The 15745-nt window shown below is 47.3% G+C and overlaps 1 protein-coding gene across 1 annotated transcript in view; it reads left to right on the top strand.

Annotated features, from left to right (window-relative positions):
* Positions 1 to 315: 315 nt before the first annotated feature.
* The window catches only part of MAP1A (microtubule associated protein 1A), a 39584-nt gene continuing 24154 nt past the window's right edge, over positions 316 to 15745 (top strand). The window contains exons 1-2 of the mRNA XM_063142811.1: positions 316 to 445; positions 8336 to 8437. Of these exons, the coding sequence (XP_062998881.1) occupies positions 334 to 445; positions 8336 to 8437 (214 nt within the window). The 5' untranslated portion in view covers positions 316 to 333. The remainder of the gene's footprint in view (positions 446 to 8335; positions 8438 to 15745) is intronic.

The raw sequence follows: 15745 nt of genomic DNA, 5'->3' as shown, positions 1-15745 counted from the left end.
GGCTGCGGGGCCGAGCGCGCGCGGAGGGTGGCGCCCGGCCGACCCTTCCGTTGGCAGTCCCAGGAACTCCGCCGTTCCCCCAGAGCGCCCTGGCGGCCACGGGCTCTGCCTCCTCCTCCTGGCGGCGCGCAGCGAAGAGCGAAGGTGGAAGAGCTCCGCGCGCACCCAGGCTGCCAGCGCCCCGGCAGGCGGGTGGGCGGGGGCGTCCACGGCTCACGTGCACTTGCAAGAGCCAATCCCACCGCGGCGGGGGCGCCTTAAGAGGCGCGCGCTGGGGGGCTCCCGCAGAGTGGGACGCCGGTTGCCATGGGGACGCCGGCCGGGACGGTCGCTATGGAGATGCCGGCCGCGCCCTGCAGCGGGAGGCGCCACGCGCTGCTAGCCGTGATCGGCGAAGTCGCGACGGAGCTGGAGCGGGAGGCGGTGCGCCAGAGCCTCGAGCGCGGTAAGCCGGCGGGCGGGCGCGGACGGCGCTACCGCGGCAGCCCCAGCCCAGCAGGGTTTCCTCCGCAGGGATTGCGCGGGCGGGCGGGCCTTCAGCACCCTGGAGAGGGCTCCCTCCGCCCGCCCCGGCAACGCCTTCGCCTCCCCTGGAAGCCAGCCGCCTGGCTCCGGGCTGCTGCGCTCCCTCCGCCGGCCGAGCGGCCGGCTGGAGCGCCATGGTCGGGCGGGGGCTCCGGGGCGCGAGTCGCCCGCTGGCCGAGGAGTATCCGCGGGCCGGGCGCGGCGGCGGCGGCGGCGGAGGAGGGGTGGGGGGAAGCAAGGAGAGGTGCCCGCCAGCCGGAGCGCAGCGAGCGCCTGGAGCGATGCGCTGGTCCGCTGCCTGGGCACCGGAGTCCCTCCCGAGGGCCTGTGGCAGCGCTCTGGGCTCTCAGGAGGACGAGTCCGAGGAGCAGGCCGGGGGGCGGTCTGGGAGCAAGTTGCCCGGCTGTGGAGGACATGGCTGGACGTCCACGGAAGGCGTTGGCTTCGGGGAAGCCCAAGGGACTGCAGCAGCCGCCGCCGCCGCTGCCTCCCGCCGGGAGCCTCGTTCCATTCCACGAATGGCAGGCACCGGTGGGCTGTGCTGCTGAACCGGTTCTGCTCCGGGATGTGAAGCTTCCTGACCCTCCTGCTTAAAACAGAAAAGGGCCCTGCTGAACAGCCCCGCCTTCTTGCATGTTGTAACACAGTCCGATTTGCATGTATGTTGTTGCCGGATACTTGTGTATAAGCAAACAAACCTATCAAGAAGCAGAAGGAACGGGATATAAGCTACGCGCCAGCTAAGGTTCTCCAGCTGGGATGGAAACATCATGGCTGTGCCCTTAGAAATGCCAGGCTGGCCCAGAGAAAGACATGCAAGCCCACTAAGAACAGCTCAGTGTAAGCAGGGTGCCGGAAGAGTCCCTTCTCTGCAGCCTGGGGTGTGGGGGGTGAGGCCTGACTAGCTGCTGCCAGCAAAAAGGCCCAAATTGTCTCTCCCCCAAGAATGCTAATTGACGTCATTGGATTGAAACTGCAGTATTACCCATGGGCCTCTCAGCGACACCTACATTTTGGAGAAGTGCCTGGGGAAACTTTCTAGCCTCTTTTGGGAAGGCCACACCCTAATGTTTGTGCAGAGTGGGAACAAATGCAAGCAGTCAGGGGAGCTTGGAGCAAGGTGGGCAAGCCGGCAGCCTGGCATGGGAGCTGCAGTGCAGCTGTCTCCCTGCGGATGCCTAGACCTGTCCTCTGCAGTGAACAGTGGCTGGAGGCTGGAGCAGAATTAGTCTCTTTTTGCTGCTGACAGGTACTTCTTGCTGCAAGGTACTTAGTCTCTTCCCTCAGCCTTGCGAGTAGTGAGCACGAAGCAGGTGAAGTATCTCTTCCAAGCGAGTATCCTCATAGGCGTAAACGATAATTTTTTTGGCTTCTGCTCTGGCTGATCTTCGCAGCAGGCAGCAGCTTGTCAACATACCTAAATCATTTGAAATAACTGGATGAGGAATTGCCATTGTGGCTGACTCCTTATTCAAACACCAGTGGTCTTGGAATCACTCCCCTCCCCACCCACCCCCAGTGCCTGGCTGAGCTTCTCATTGAAGATTATTTCTTCATTATCTTTGAGAGGAATGCCCAAAATATCCCTTCCTTGGACATTCCTCAGGAACTGAGACTCTCAGAGCAGCTCAATCATGTGTTCAATTCACATGCACGTAAAGGCATATACTTATTCTATTTATTTTATTTCCTAAATATCCCATTTTAAAATTTTTGAGAAATTTCTAAAGTGGTTCTTACAGGTAAAAAGAAGGCAATTAGCTGCGATTGAACTTGTAGTTCCAGAACATTTGAGAACTACAAGTTCGATCGCAGCTTTTAAAGCTCAGCTAAAAACTTTTCTTTTTTCTAAAGCTTTTAAAACTTGATTTTGATCTGACTTTTATACTGTTAGTTTTACTCTACCCTGTGCCTGTTTGGTGCATTCTCTTCCCCTTCTTATTGTTTTATTATGATTTTAGTAGAATGTAAGCCTATGCGGCAGGGTTTTGCTATTTTATTGTTTTACTCTGTACAGCACCATGTACATTGATGGTGCTATATAAATAAAATAATAATAATAATAATAATAATAATAATAAGATATGCAATAAAAGAATCACAAGAGCTTGTGCAAAAACCTTTCAGCAGATAAAATCTAAATTGTTGTCCATGAAAGACTCACCCAGCACCTAAAATTTAGCAAAGGTGATATCAATCAAACCTTTTTGGAGAGGACATTCCATAGATGAGAAGCCATCGTCAAAGAGGCCTGCTCTCTGATGGCCACATGCATCAGCTGTGAAGGCAGGGGCTTTCTGACAAAGATCTTGGTACCTGGGTCAATTCAAGAAAGAGAAAGCAGTAATTTAGATACCCTAGTCCAAAGCCATAAAGGATTTTAAAAGGTAAAACCAGCACTTTGAATTGTGCCTGGAAACAATTAGGAAGTCATCTGAGCAGTTTTAACACTGGTATTTTCCCTTTGGCTTATACCAACCAGCAACATAGCTGCATTTTGTACTAATAGCAGTTTATGAGCAGTCTTCAAAGGCAGCCTCACATACTGTAATAGTCTATCAGGGATTATTTATTTAGTTAGTTTATAAGCTACCCAACTGGCAGATCCACTTGGGCTGGGGTTTACAATCTTTGGGCCAGTTCAGATGACACTTTGAGTTTTGTGGTTAACGTAACCAAGGCCAGCTGTGGTTACGCTAACCACATGCAAAACGGGTGCAGACTACACCATTAACCCTTTTGTGGTTAAATTTTCCTTAACCACAAAGCGGTTAATGCAGCACCTGAGTCCTCCATTGGGCAGAAATCATAGAGCCCAAAGTACAGAGCAGCTGAAATTGCCATGGCTGCTCTACACTGCAGGCTCCATGCCCATCAGAGGTGTGCTGGGGGGAGGGGGAGGTTTTTTTGTTCAAATGCCCATGGGGGCGTGCTGGGGGAGGGCGAGGGGTTTTGTTCCTTTTAAAATGCCCATTGGGGGTGAGTGGGCTGGGGGGAGGGGGAGAGGTTTACTTCTTAAATGCCCATGGGGTGGACTGGGGAGAGGAAGAGGTGTTTTTTTAAAAACTACTCACAGTTGTGCTGGAGCACTGCTGTGCTCTGTTTTGTTGGGAAATAATCAAAATGGCGGCCGTGACGTGCTCCGTCCTCCATGCACGTCACACTCCGCGTGTAGAATGAGGTGGTAGGCACTGGATATTCTGAGCAATATTGAAGAGTTAGTTGATGAGGAGAAAGTAGTAGGAACTTTTGGGGAAAGTGACCATGAAATGCTCAAGTTCTTGATTTTAAGGAAAATTAAAGCTGAATGTAGTCAAACATATATTTCAGGAAAGCTGATTTTAATAAACCCAGATCAATGATAAGTAGAATTCCACAACAGGAAAGAGTACAAGAGGGATGGGAGGTCCTAAAGAAGGAGATACTAAAGGCTCAATCAGAAACAACCCTAATGAGGAAAAGAACAGGAAGACAACAGAAGAAGCCAGATATCCAAGGGAGTCAAAACAGCCAGGGAACCCTCTACTTGCTGCTTCTTACTTGTTAGAGAACAGCCCAGCTTCAGGTACAGAAGATTAAAATTCCACGGCTTCACAGCAGCAAATAAAATATTAAAAAAATTAAAAACAGCAACACTGCACTATAGAAGCAGAGGAGGTCAAAATGCCGCACAGCCTTCCTCCTCCTGAGAGGCTGCCATTTTTTTTAAAAAAAAAAACACAAGATAAAATGTTCAAGGCTTGAAAGAAAAAAAGAGCTAAAATCGGTCGAGTTAAAAAAAAGAATACTGTAATAATTGTTGTTAGTTCCAAGAGAGCTCGGAGCAAGACGTCCTCCCTCCTCAGAGTGGAACCGGAACTCCCCCCTTGACCATTTGTTTATCAATCTCAAACTGCAGTCCTGCCCCCTCAACGTGTGCTTCACTTTTTCCAGGGGGGTCATATTTATTTATTTATTGCATTTCTATACTGCCCAATAGCCGAAGCTCTTTGGGCAGTTCCCCAAAATGAAAACCATTCAAAGTATAAAACAACTTGAGCCCCTAATTGTTAGGTTCAATTATATCTCCTCTACAAGCATAATTCTAACACATTTATTTATTTATTGCATTTCTATACCACCCAATAGCAGAAGTTCTATGGGCGGTTTACAAAATTAAGACAATTCAAAGTATAAAACAACAGTATAAAACCATAATATAAAATACAGTATAAAAGCACAACCAAGATAAAAACAGCAGCAATGCAAAAATACAAATTTAAAACACAAACTTAAAACAGCAAAGTTAAAATTAATTTATAGACTGTTAATCATAGAATCATAGAATAGCAGAGTTGGAAGGGGCCTACAAGGCCATCGAGTTCAACCCCCTGCTCAATGCAGGAATCCACCCTAAAGCATCCCCGACAGATGGTTGTCCAGCTGCCTCTTGAAGGCCTCTAGTGTGGGAGAGCCCACAACCTCCCTAGGTAACTGATTCCATTGTCGTACTGCTCTAAGAGTTATGAAGTTTTTCCTGATGTCCAGCTGGAATCTGGCTTCCTTTAACTTGAGCCCGTTATTCCGTGTCCTGCACTCTGGGAGGATCGAGAAGAGATCCTGGCCCTCCTCTGTGTGACAACCTTTTAAGTATTCGAAGAGTGCTATCATGTCTCCCCTCAATCTTCTCTTCTCCAGGCTAAACATGCCCTGTTCTTTCAGTCTCTCTTCATAGGGCTTTGTTTCCAGACCCCTGATCATCCTGGTTGCCCTCCTCTGAACACGCTCCAGCTTGTCTGCGTCCTTTTTGAATTGTGGAGCCCAGGACTGGACGCAATACTCAAGATGAGGCCTAACCAGGGCTGAATAGAGAGGAACCAGTACCTCATGTGATTTGGAAGCTATACTTCTATTAATGCAGCCCAAAATAGCATTGGCCTTTCTTGCAGCCATATCGCACTGTTGGCTTATATTCAGCTTGCAACCTACAACAATTCCAAGATCCTTCTCGTTTGTAGTATTGCTGAGCCAAGTATCCCCCATCTTGTAACTGTGCCTTTGGTTTCTATTTCCTAAATGTAGAACTTGGCATTTATCCCTATTAAATTTCATCCTGTTGTTTTCAGCCCAGCACTCCAGCCTATGAAGATCACTTTGAAGTTTGTTTCTGTCTTCCAGGGTATTAGCTATCCCATCCAATTTTGTGTCATCTGCAAATTTGATCAGCGTTCCCTGCACCTCCTCGTCCAAATCATTAATAAAAATGTTGAAGAGCACTGGGCCCAGGACTGAGCCCTGCGGCACCCCACTCGTTGCCTCTCCCCAGTTTGAGAAGGTTCCATTGATAAGTACTCTTTGAGTCCGATTCTGTAGCCAGCTGTGAATCCACCTAATAGTTGTTCCATCTAGCCCACTTTTAGCTAGTTTGTTAATCAGAATGTCATGTGTTACTTTGTCAAAAGCTTTGCTGAAGTCAAGATATATGATGTCCACAGCGTTCCCACGGTCCACAAGGGACGTAACGTTCTGGGAGAATAAAAAGGTCTTTACCTGGCGTCTAAAAGAATATAATGTAGGTGCCAAACGAACCTCCTTAGGGAGCTCATTCCACAGCCGGAGTGTCACAACAAAGATAGCCCTCCTCCTGGTAGCCACCTACTGGTTGGTACAGACTATTACACGTCATATAGGACTGCCCAGTTTGTCAAACAGGCTCTGCAGAAACGAAAGTCACTTATTAACATAATATAATATGTCAGAAAATATTGTCCAGGGTTACAAGATGTTTTAACCTGCTCTTGTTATCCATTTTATTAACACTTTGTATTTTGGTATTACCTCTGGCGTGAGGAGTATGTTATTATGTTTCTGTATGCTTCTGTATGCGCATGGCCTGACTGGCTAATAAGCAATAAACTTTTGTTGTATAAAACAACAGTATAAAAGCACAACCAGGATAAAATCAGCAGCGGTGCAGAAATTAAAATTTAAAATGCAAATTTAAAACAGCCAAGTTAAAATTAATTTATAGACTGTTAAAATACTGAGATAATAAAAAAGTCTAAAAGAATATAGTGTAGGGTGTCATAGTGTCATAGACCCACTTTTGGGAGAAGACTGAGCCAAAGTAGGAATTGAGCACTTCAGCCTTTTCTTTGTCATCTGTTATCAATTTGCCATCCACATTAAGCAGTTGAACCACTATTTCTTTCCTCTGTCTTTTACTATTCACATATCTGAAGAAAGCCTTTTTATTGCTTTTAGCATCCCTCACTAATCTCAGCTCATTCTCAGCTTTAGCCTTCCTGACATAATTCTGGCACTTCCGTTGTAGCCTACTCTTCTTTTGTAGCCTGGCCCTCCTTCTACTTCGTATATGTATCCTTCTTTGTTTTCACGTCATCTCTAAGCTTTTTGTGGAGCCACATTGTTTTTTTCTGTTGTCTTCTTTTCTCCTTGTTGGAATTGTTTATAATTGTGCCTTTAAAATTTACTTTTTTAAAAACTCCCACCCATCCTGCACTCCTTTTTTCATTAGGGCCACTTGCCACGGGACCTTACTTAGTTCTGAGTTTATTAAAAGCTACTTTCCTAAAATCCAGAGTACGTGTATGGCTACACTCAGCTCTTGCTTCCTTTAAAATCAAGAACTCAAGTATGACGTGGTCACATTTCCCCAGAATTCCTGTAATACACTAAGTCATCCCTATTGGTCAGTATCAAGTCAAGGATAGCTGATCCTCTAGTTCCTTCCTAGCAGTACTCCTGTCCCAAGGCCACCTCGCTGGCTGCTATCATAAACCTGTCATTAGTTAATTAAAATAGTTAAAGTAGTTATTTTAAGAGACATGGTAATTGTGTTTGAGGTTTGGTAAATTAAAATATGGACAAAATATGTATTTGCATTATTAGAAATGTTTCTAAACTCTCCACAGCCTACACTTTCATAGGTGTCTCTGGTGCCATGAATGCCTTTACAACCCTATCATGTCTGGGTTCTATATATCTGGAAGAATGTATTCCCTGTGTATCCCTCCCTATGCCATGGGACTTCCTCAGCTCTGAGTTTCTGTCCATACCTAGTGAGCTATCACAGCTGGAGTCATGGAAATCCACTTGTCAAGCTAGAGCCAGTTCTGGACATTTTTACCCATGAAAGTCCAACTGTCCTCTTCCTTTGGATCAGCTTCTAGAGAGCTGAGGGAGTTTGTTATCAGAACTTTCAGAGTTCTTATCAGAATTAATGGTTCTAATGTTTACCTTAGGTGAAGTTTATGGAGTGGTGGTGAATTGATTTTATTATTTAACTTTGAAGTGTAAAATGCCCAGGGAGCATTTTTGTAGAGTAGTAGAATATGCAGATGAAATGACAGATGCAGATACATTCTTCAGGTTGCCAGACTGACATCCACAGTGCCAGGTGGCAGAGGCATATAGTAGCTATGAAGGGACCTTCTGTGGACTATGTGCTACAGAACCCCATGGACCTGAAGGTGACTTCCAGGGTTGAACCTGTGCATGGAGGAGAGACTGCATCCTGCTTGGATAGGAAGGTGAGCAAATTAAAGATCAAATTACGTAAGTATCAGGATGTTCATTGATTTTGGAAAAGTCATTAGGTAATGACAGCTTGGGCTGGACAGAAACCAGTACAAGGAACAACGGGATTCTTCTGTTTGATGATAACAGAACCCACTCCCAGTGGCATTCTAATAGCTCACACATCCCCAAGATACAGGCCAGATCTGTATTGTCTGCATCACAGTGTACAAAGATACCTTTGGCCACTTCTAGTCCAGCATGCGAATTAATTCTTTCTCTCTCTCAACAGGCCTTCGTTCATGGGATGTTGATCTTCATTCCTGCAAACTGAACCAGCAACTGAGACTTTTTGTCACACGCCATCTAGCACACTTTTCATCAGAGGTCAAAGGTCAGTGTCCATCTTTGCCTTAATTTTTGTGGTTCTAGTTCAGTGTTTGTGAAAGTGATTTTGATAAAAAACAAAGCCTGTTAGTTCCAGAATGTAGTAGAGAGACAGAAAAAGCTCTCAGGGCTACACACCTGTTTCTTCAAGCCAGTTGGGGAAGGGAGGACAGGGCCCAGTGACTTGCAGAAAGTGGTAGCAGCTTGAAGCATAAACAGTACTGCGAGGGAAGAGAGATGGCTCTGTCTGTCCTGTGTTACTGTCCTGTGTTGGCTTCCTGTGAGTTGCTTGGCAAGTCATGGGTATCTACCTCTCTCGACCACTTTCCAGAACTTGGCCCCTCATGCTGGACTTGTTCTTGCCTTCTCCATTTCCTCCTGGCTGCATGTACTTTCAGAGCTGCAGGGGTCTCTAGTACAAGTGAGTACGATCTGGTACCCTAAATGACTGTGCCCTAGAACAGGTGACAATGGAACTGACTGGCGGTACTTAATCCTAACTGGTGTGAGATGTGTTGTTGAATAGGGTGACCATATGAAGAGGAGGACAGGGCTCCTGTATCTTTAACAGTTGCATAGAAAAGGGAATTTCAGCAGGTGTCATTTGTATATATGGAGAGCCTGGTGAAATTCCCTCTTCATCACAACAGTTAAAGTGCAGGAGCTATACTAGAGTGACCAGATTTAAAAGAGGACAGGGCACCTGCAGCTTTAACTGTTGTGATGAAGAGGAAATTTCACCAGGTTCTCCCCGTCCTAGTTTATCCCAGGGTCACTTGATGCCACCTGCATCATCCCTGACTGAAAATAACAACCGTCCAGGTAGCCAGGTGTTCCAGGAATAAAGCACAAACACACATTAGGGACCAAAGCAGGTTTATTAACACCACTAAGGCTAACATGTAAGGCCTTGGTCAGTAACAGCTAAGCAAAAGGGAAATGGGAAAGGTTGGGGGAGGGAGTGGGGGGAAAGGGTTGAGAAGCGAAGCTGAGGAAAAGAAGCTAGCAATTACTCCAATAAAACCATCAGTCATTCCACCACCCAGCCACAGCGGCGGGTGACCTTGTCCAAGATACCTCAACACTTAAAACATAAGAAAAAACTAACTAACTCCAAGCAGTCCCCCCTGACTGCTTGGACCTGATCTTCCCTTGACACGTGTGTCGTCCAGCAAAGGAGACGACCACCCTCCAGCACTAAACTCTTTTATCCCTTTTCGGCCACCTGGCCCCATGATCCACACCAACCAACCAGTACCCTTCCTGGGCTCCAGACAACCCCTCCCAACAGGAGCGATACCCACATTCTTTCCCACAGCTGAAGTGAATTAGCTTCTAAGCACTTCTGATAATCTCCCGGTGCTACAGAGGGAGTTGGAAATGCCAGGCAAAGATGACCTTGGCAGGCGTGCCCAGCTTCTTCCCTCCCACCCGAGCCTGGGTCAGCGAACTCAGAACACAATAATGTACACAACCTGGCAGACACGAAAAGGCAACATTGAATTAAAGCAGAACCCAGGTCAATGTCCTTCACAATTAGTATAAAGGCATTGAAAGCCATGAACTTTATGCTCCGATGCATGTTTATTAAGAGGTTCAACAGGCTCCACTGTTGTTGCTCTCTTGTCCTGCTCTTGTCCTTGTCCGTAGTCCTTACTTCTAGCTTTCATCTCCATCCCCCATAGAATGCAGCTTAAAGCCCTCCTGATCAAAATCATCAGGATCTCACTTGCCCGTTCTGTGTCTCATCTCTTAAAAGCCTGATGAGATTGTGTGTAGGTGTGGGTGTGTTCTGGCACATACAAATATGTGGAAATACAGTCAGTTGAAATGCAACAAATATAACCTAGAAGATATTTAGAAAAGCCAGAAAAAATCTAAGGGCTTGCAACACATCCTAGAAATTCAGACTGGGCTTTAGCAAATCATCCTGCTACCATCTGTCATAGCTGAGGCCATCAGAGGGAAAGGAAGCAGCAGCCAGGCACCTCTCCATCATGCCTGGATCCATCTCCAGCTGAGAGCCCCCTCCCTCCTGCTCTACCAGCTGAGAGCCCCCTCCCTCCTTAGGCCAGATGAGGAGAAGAGGGGCTAGATTTCTTACAGCTATCCCCTCTTCTGGTTTCCCCCCCAACCAGATGGTTCCTGGCAGCCTTACCAGCTTGCCCTCAGGTTTGGTTGTGCTTCTGTTGAATGCCAGGTCGGTCCAAAATAAAACCACCCTCATCCATGATTTGATTTTGGATGAGGGGGCTGACCTGGTATGTATCATGGAGACCTGGGTGGGTGAACTGGGAGGGGATACTCTCACCCAGCTTTGCCCTCCTGGGTACTCAGTGCAGCACCAGCACCGACTTGAGGGCCGGGGAGGGGGGGTTGCCATGGTCTATAGGAATACAATCTCCCTCTCTAGGCTTCCTGTTCAGTCAAGTGCTGGTCTGGAGTGTTTGTACTGTGTGTTGGGTACTCGAGACAGATTAGGGATTCTGCTGGTGTACCGTTCACCCCGCTGCCCAACAGTCTCCCTGCCTGAGCTGACGGAGGTTGTCTCAGATCTGGTGTTGAGGAACCCCAGGATGATGGTTCTGGGGGATCTCAACTTCCATGCTGAGGCTCCTGTATCCAGGGCGGCTTAGGACTTCATGGCCGCCATGACAACCTCACGTCTCAACATGTCATCAGCCCAACACATGCAAAGGGACACACACACGACTTGGTTTTCTCAACTGGGCAGGAGGATGGTGATCTGAAAGTGGGGGAATTAACATCTACCCCCTTGTCATGGTCAGATCACTTTCTATTGAGGTTTAGACTTTCGGCAGCATTTCCCCTCTGCAAGGGTGGGGGCCTATTAAAATGGTCCGCCCCCGGAGGCTAATGGGCTCCGATGGATTCCAGAGGGCTCTGGGGGATTTTCCTGCTGGTATGGCTGGTGCTCCTGTCGAAGCCCAGGTTGCTCTGTGGAATGCAGAGATGACTCGGGCGGTTGACACGATCGCACCCAAGCACCCTCTCCCTCTGAGCAGAGCCCGGCCAGCTCCTTGGTATACACCTGAGCTGAGGGCAATGAAGCAAGAGGGGAGATGGCTAGAATGCAGGTGGAGGAAAACTCGTGCTGAGTCTGATCGAACACGGGTTAGAGCTCACTATCGAGCCTATTCTGTGGCAGTGAGGGTGGCAAAGAGAGTTCTTTTCCACCAGCATTGCATCTTCTCAGTGTCGTCCGGCAGAGCTTTTCCATGTGGTTCGCGGCCTGTTACACTCTGGGCCAGGGCGTGAGATGGTGGAACCCTCGGTAGCACACTGTGACAAATTTGCACAGCACTTTGAAGATGAAGTCGCTCAGATTCGTCATGAATTGGACACCACACTTAATGCAGCTCCACTAGTAGAGGCGTTCAGAGCGCCGTCCGGTTCAGTTTTATTGGATGAGTTTCAGTTAGTGAGGCCTAAGGATGTGGACAAGGTGCTTGGCCAAGTCTGGTCGACCACCTGTGTGCTTGACCCTTGACCCTCATGGCTCATTACATCAAATATGGAGGGGATTGCCGGCTGGGTCCAGGAGGTTGTAAATGCCTCCTTGAGAGAGGGAGTGGTGCCGGCCTCTTTAAAAGAGGTGGTAATTAGACCACTCCTGAAGAAGCCTAACTTGGACCCGGAGGATGTTAACAACTACAGGCCGGTGGCTAATATCCCCTTCCTGGGCAAGGTGCTTGAGCGGGTGGTTGCAGGACAACTCCAGGCACTCTTGAATGAAACGGATTATCTAGATCCATTTCAATCGGGTTTCAGGCCTGGTTTTGGAACGGAAACTGCCTTGGTCGCCCTGTGGGATGACCTCTGTCGGGAGAGAGACAGGGGGAGTGCGACCCTGTTGGTTCTCCTGGACCTCTCAGCGACTTTCGATACCATCGACCATGGTATCCTTCTGGATAGGTTGTCTGAGCTGGGAGTTGGAGGTACTGCGTTGCAGTGGTTCCGCTCCTACTTGGATGGCCGATTCCAGAAGGTGGTGCTGGTGGATTATTGCTCTGTGCCGTGGCTCCTAAGCTATGGGGTTCCACAGGGCTCTATCTTATCCCCTATGCTGTTTAACATATACATGAAGCCACTGGGAGAGGTTATCCGGAGATGTGGACTGAGGTGTCATCAATATGCAGATGATACCCAGCTCTACCTTTCCTTTTCATCAAACCCAGGTGAGGCAGTGGCTGTTCTGAACCAGTGCCTGGGCACGGTAATGGACTGGATGAGGGCTAATAAACTGAAACTCAATCCAGACAAGACGGAGGTACTGTTAGCGGGTGGTTCATCTGTCTGGCGAGGTGATGTTTGCCCTGTCCTGGACGGGGTTGCACTCCCCCTAAAGGATCGGGTCCATAGTTTGGGGGTGCTCTTGGATCCAGAACTGTCACTTGAGGCACAGGTGAACTCAGTGACAAAGAGCACCTTTTATCAGCTTAGGCTGATATACCAACTGCGTCCTTATCTGGACAGAGATAGCCTAGCTACAGTTATCCATGCTCTGATAACCTCTTGTTTGGATTACTGCAATGCGTTATACATGGGGCTGCCTTTGAAAACGGTCCGGAAACTTCAACTGGTACAAAACAGGGCAGCACGTTTACTAACAGGGACTGGCCGATGAGACCACATTACGCCAGTCCTTTTCCAGCTTCATTGGCTGCCAGTCCAGGTCCGGGTTCGATTCAAAGTGCTGGTATTAACATTTAAAGCCCTAAACGGCTTGGGGCCAGGTTATCTGAACGAACGCCTCCTCCCATATGTACCTGCCCGTACCCTAAGGTCATCCTCAGGGGGTCCTTCTCCGCAAGCCCCTGCCAAAGGAAGTGAGGCAGGTGGCTACCAGGAGGAGGGCCTTCTCTGCTGTGGCACCCCGGCTGTGGAATGTGCTCCCTAAGGAGGTTCGCTTGGCACCTACATTATATGCTTTTAGACACCAGGTGAAGACCTTTTTATTCTCCCAGCATTTTAACAGTCTATAAATAAATTTTAACTTGGTGTTTTAAATTTGTAATTTTGCATTGCTGCTGTTTTTATCTGGTTGAGCTTTTATATTGTATTTTATATTATGGTTTTATACTGTTGTTTTATACTTTGAATGTTTTTAATTTTTGTGAACCACCCAGAGAGCTCCGGCTATTGGGCGGTATAGAAATGTAATAAATAAATAAATAAATAAATGATGACATGTTTGTGGCTATGAGAGGGAGAGGAAGCGGATGCTGGACTTTGCAACTAAGAATCTGGTGCCTGAATTTCTACCCCCCTCTTCCCTCCCAACCCCCTTTCCTTTTGTGTTATATTTTTTTAGACTGTAAGCCTGTGGGAAGGGACTGTCAAGAAATATTTTTGTAAACTGCCTTGAGAGCCTTTTGTGGACTAAAGGTGCTATAATAAATAAAATAAATAAATCAGGAGCAGGGGAATGCAGGGTTCTCAGGAAAAGGTTAGGTATACCATATTGGCCTCATTCAGACAACACACTAAACCATGCTGCTTAACCATAAAATGGTTAATTGAATGCATTGTTAATGCATCCCCTTAACCATTTTGTGGTTAAGCAGCATGGTTTAGCATGTTGTCTAAACTGGGCCGTTGTGTGCCCTAACTTTGTACACCAACCCTAAATACATGTAATTGAAACAATCATATCTTTCTCTGTTTACTGTGGCCTCCACTTGCTTCTCCTTCCTCTGTTATTTCCCCTGTAGCTCCCTAGGCAAGGGGCTTCTCCTCCTGTACTGCCAGGCACACGAATAACAACAGCAACACTTTAATTGGTGCCCTGTTCTTGTTACATCAGCAGAACTAGTCCACTAAGTGACTCCTTGTCACATGGTCAGACAGGCAGCTATTACCTGCATCTAGCCAGGAGAATTGTATCTCTACAATCAACTGCTTGAGACACATTGCAGACATGGGTGTCCACAGGATTTTTGGGGGGTGGGGAGGGGACCTGCACAGTGGTATGTGATAGTAATTCACATGCTTAGTGCACTTTGCTTCAACATGCATCTGGTTTAGCATCACACCCCATAACATTTAAAAGCCTACACAGTATAGCAGAAAATTGTGGGAATTTGACAGCATCAATGCAGAAGAGTATTGTAGCCACATTTCATGCAAGAGGCATCATGAATACCAACAAAACTTTATTTGATGTTAGGGATATAAAGAAAACCTGAACAGTATAGCAGTATCATATTGGATATTTCCTGTCTTAATTATAACACTGACAACTTCACAAGACTTGTCAAGGAGCATCTTCAGACGGGGGTGGGGAGGGGAATAGTGGTTCCCTACCGTTGCTTCTCCACCCCTCTCCTGTCCCACAATACTTCCTCTTTCTTCCCAGAGAAGAAAGAGGATGTAAACAAAGACCATGTGGCCCATTCAGGGGCAGTTTTAATCACACCACTTTTCCTGCACACAGCAGGAAATGGCGGCACATTCCGTTCCTCCCCCCCCTCAAAAAAAAGTCTGATTAAAAGGCGCCCATTTTGTGACAGGAAAAAAGCAAGGAGGAGCGGGAGGCAAATGTCGTTGTCTAAAGGATGTGCGAAAAACTGAGTGGGCAGTAGCGAGTGTGTGATAAAATGCTTGTCTGATGAACCCCAGGAAAAGGATCCCCATTTAAAACGATTCCCTTTATCGTGGAAATATTGGTGAGCGCAGTGTAGCAGTAGAGCCTGTAGGGAGTGTCTTTAGCAGGGGGAGGAAAAGTGGGTGTGCTACATCAGTGCTTGATCAGGGTTTGGGGTTATAGAGGAACTTGGGACTGTTCGTTTTACTTGTCACATTGTTATCAGCCCTTTTACATTAGCTAACAAATATGAACTATGTAAATATTATTTTGGAACTGCTCATTTCCCCTAGACTTGCACATTTTATGTTTGTTTGCACATTTTAAGAGGCCCTAATAGCATTATAGTACAGGTCTATATCTTTTCCAGTAGATCTGGTGATTCAGCTGGTATCCAGTCTACAGGCCGCTGGAAGCCAGTCTACAGGCCGCTGGAAATTTTGTAAATCTCTGCTTTTTCTCATTGGGAACATTGAAACCTCCATCATTTCCCTGGTTCAGTTATGAAGAGTGTGGTTAATAGAAGGAGCCACCTCTTCAGTTTGCAGTCCACTCCTAGCCTTTGCTCTCCAGACAACACATAGGAAACTCAGGCACCTTCACAACAGAGATCTTAATTACTACATGGGGAAACACTAACTTCTGAGGAGCTGTAGGGCACACAGACTCCACTCCAAGGCCGCAGTAAGAAGGCGTGGAGGGACAGGC

The sequence above is a fragment of the Elgaria multicarinata genome, chromosome 16 (assembly GCF_023053635.1).
Source record: "Elgaria multicarinata webbii isolate HBS135686 ecotype San Diego chromosome 16, rElgMul1.1.pri, whole genome shotgun sequence".
NCBI classification, from domain to species: domain Eukaryota; kingdom Metazoa; phylum Chordata; class Lepidosauria; order Squamata; family Anguidae; genus Elgaria; species Elgaria multicarinata.
Note: the sequence above shows the minus strand (reverse complement) of the source record. Positions and strands in the feature narration are given on the sequence as shown.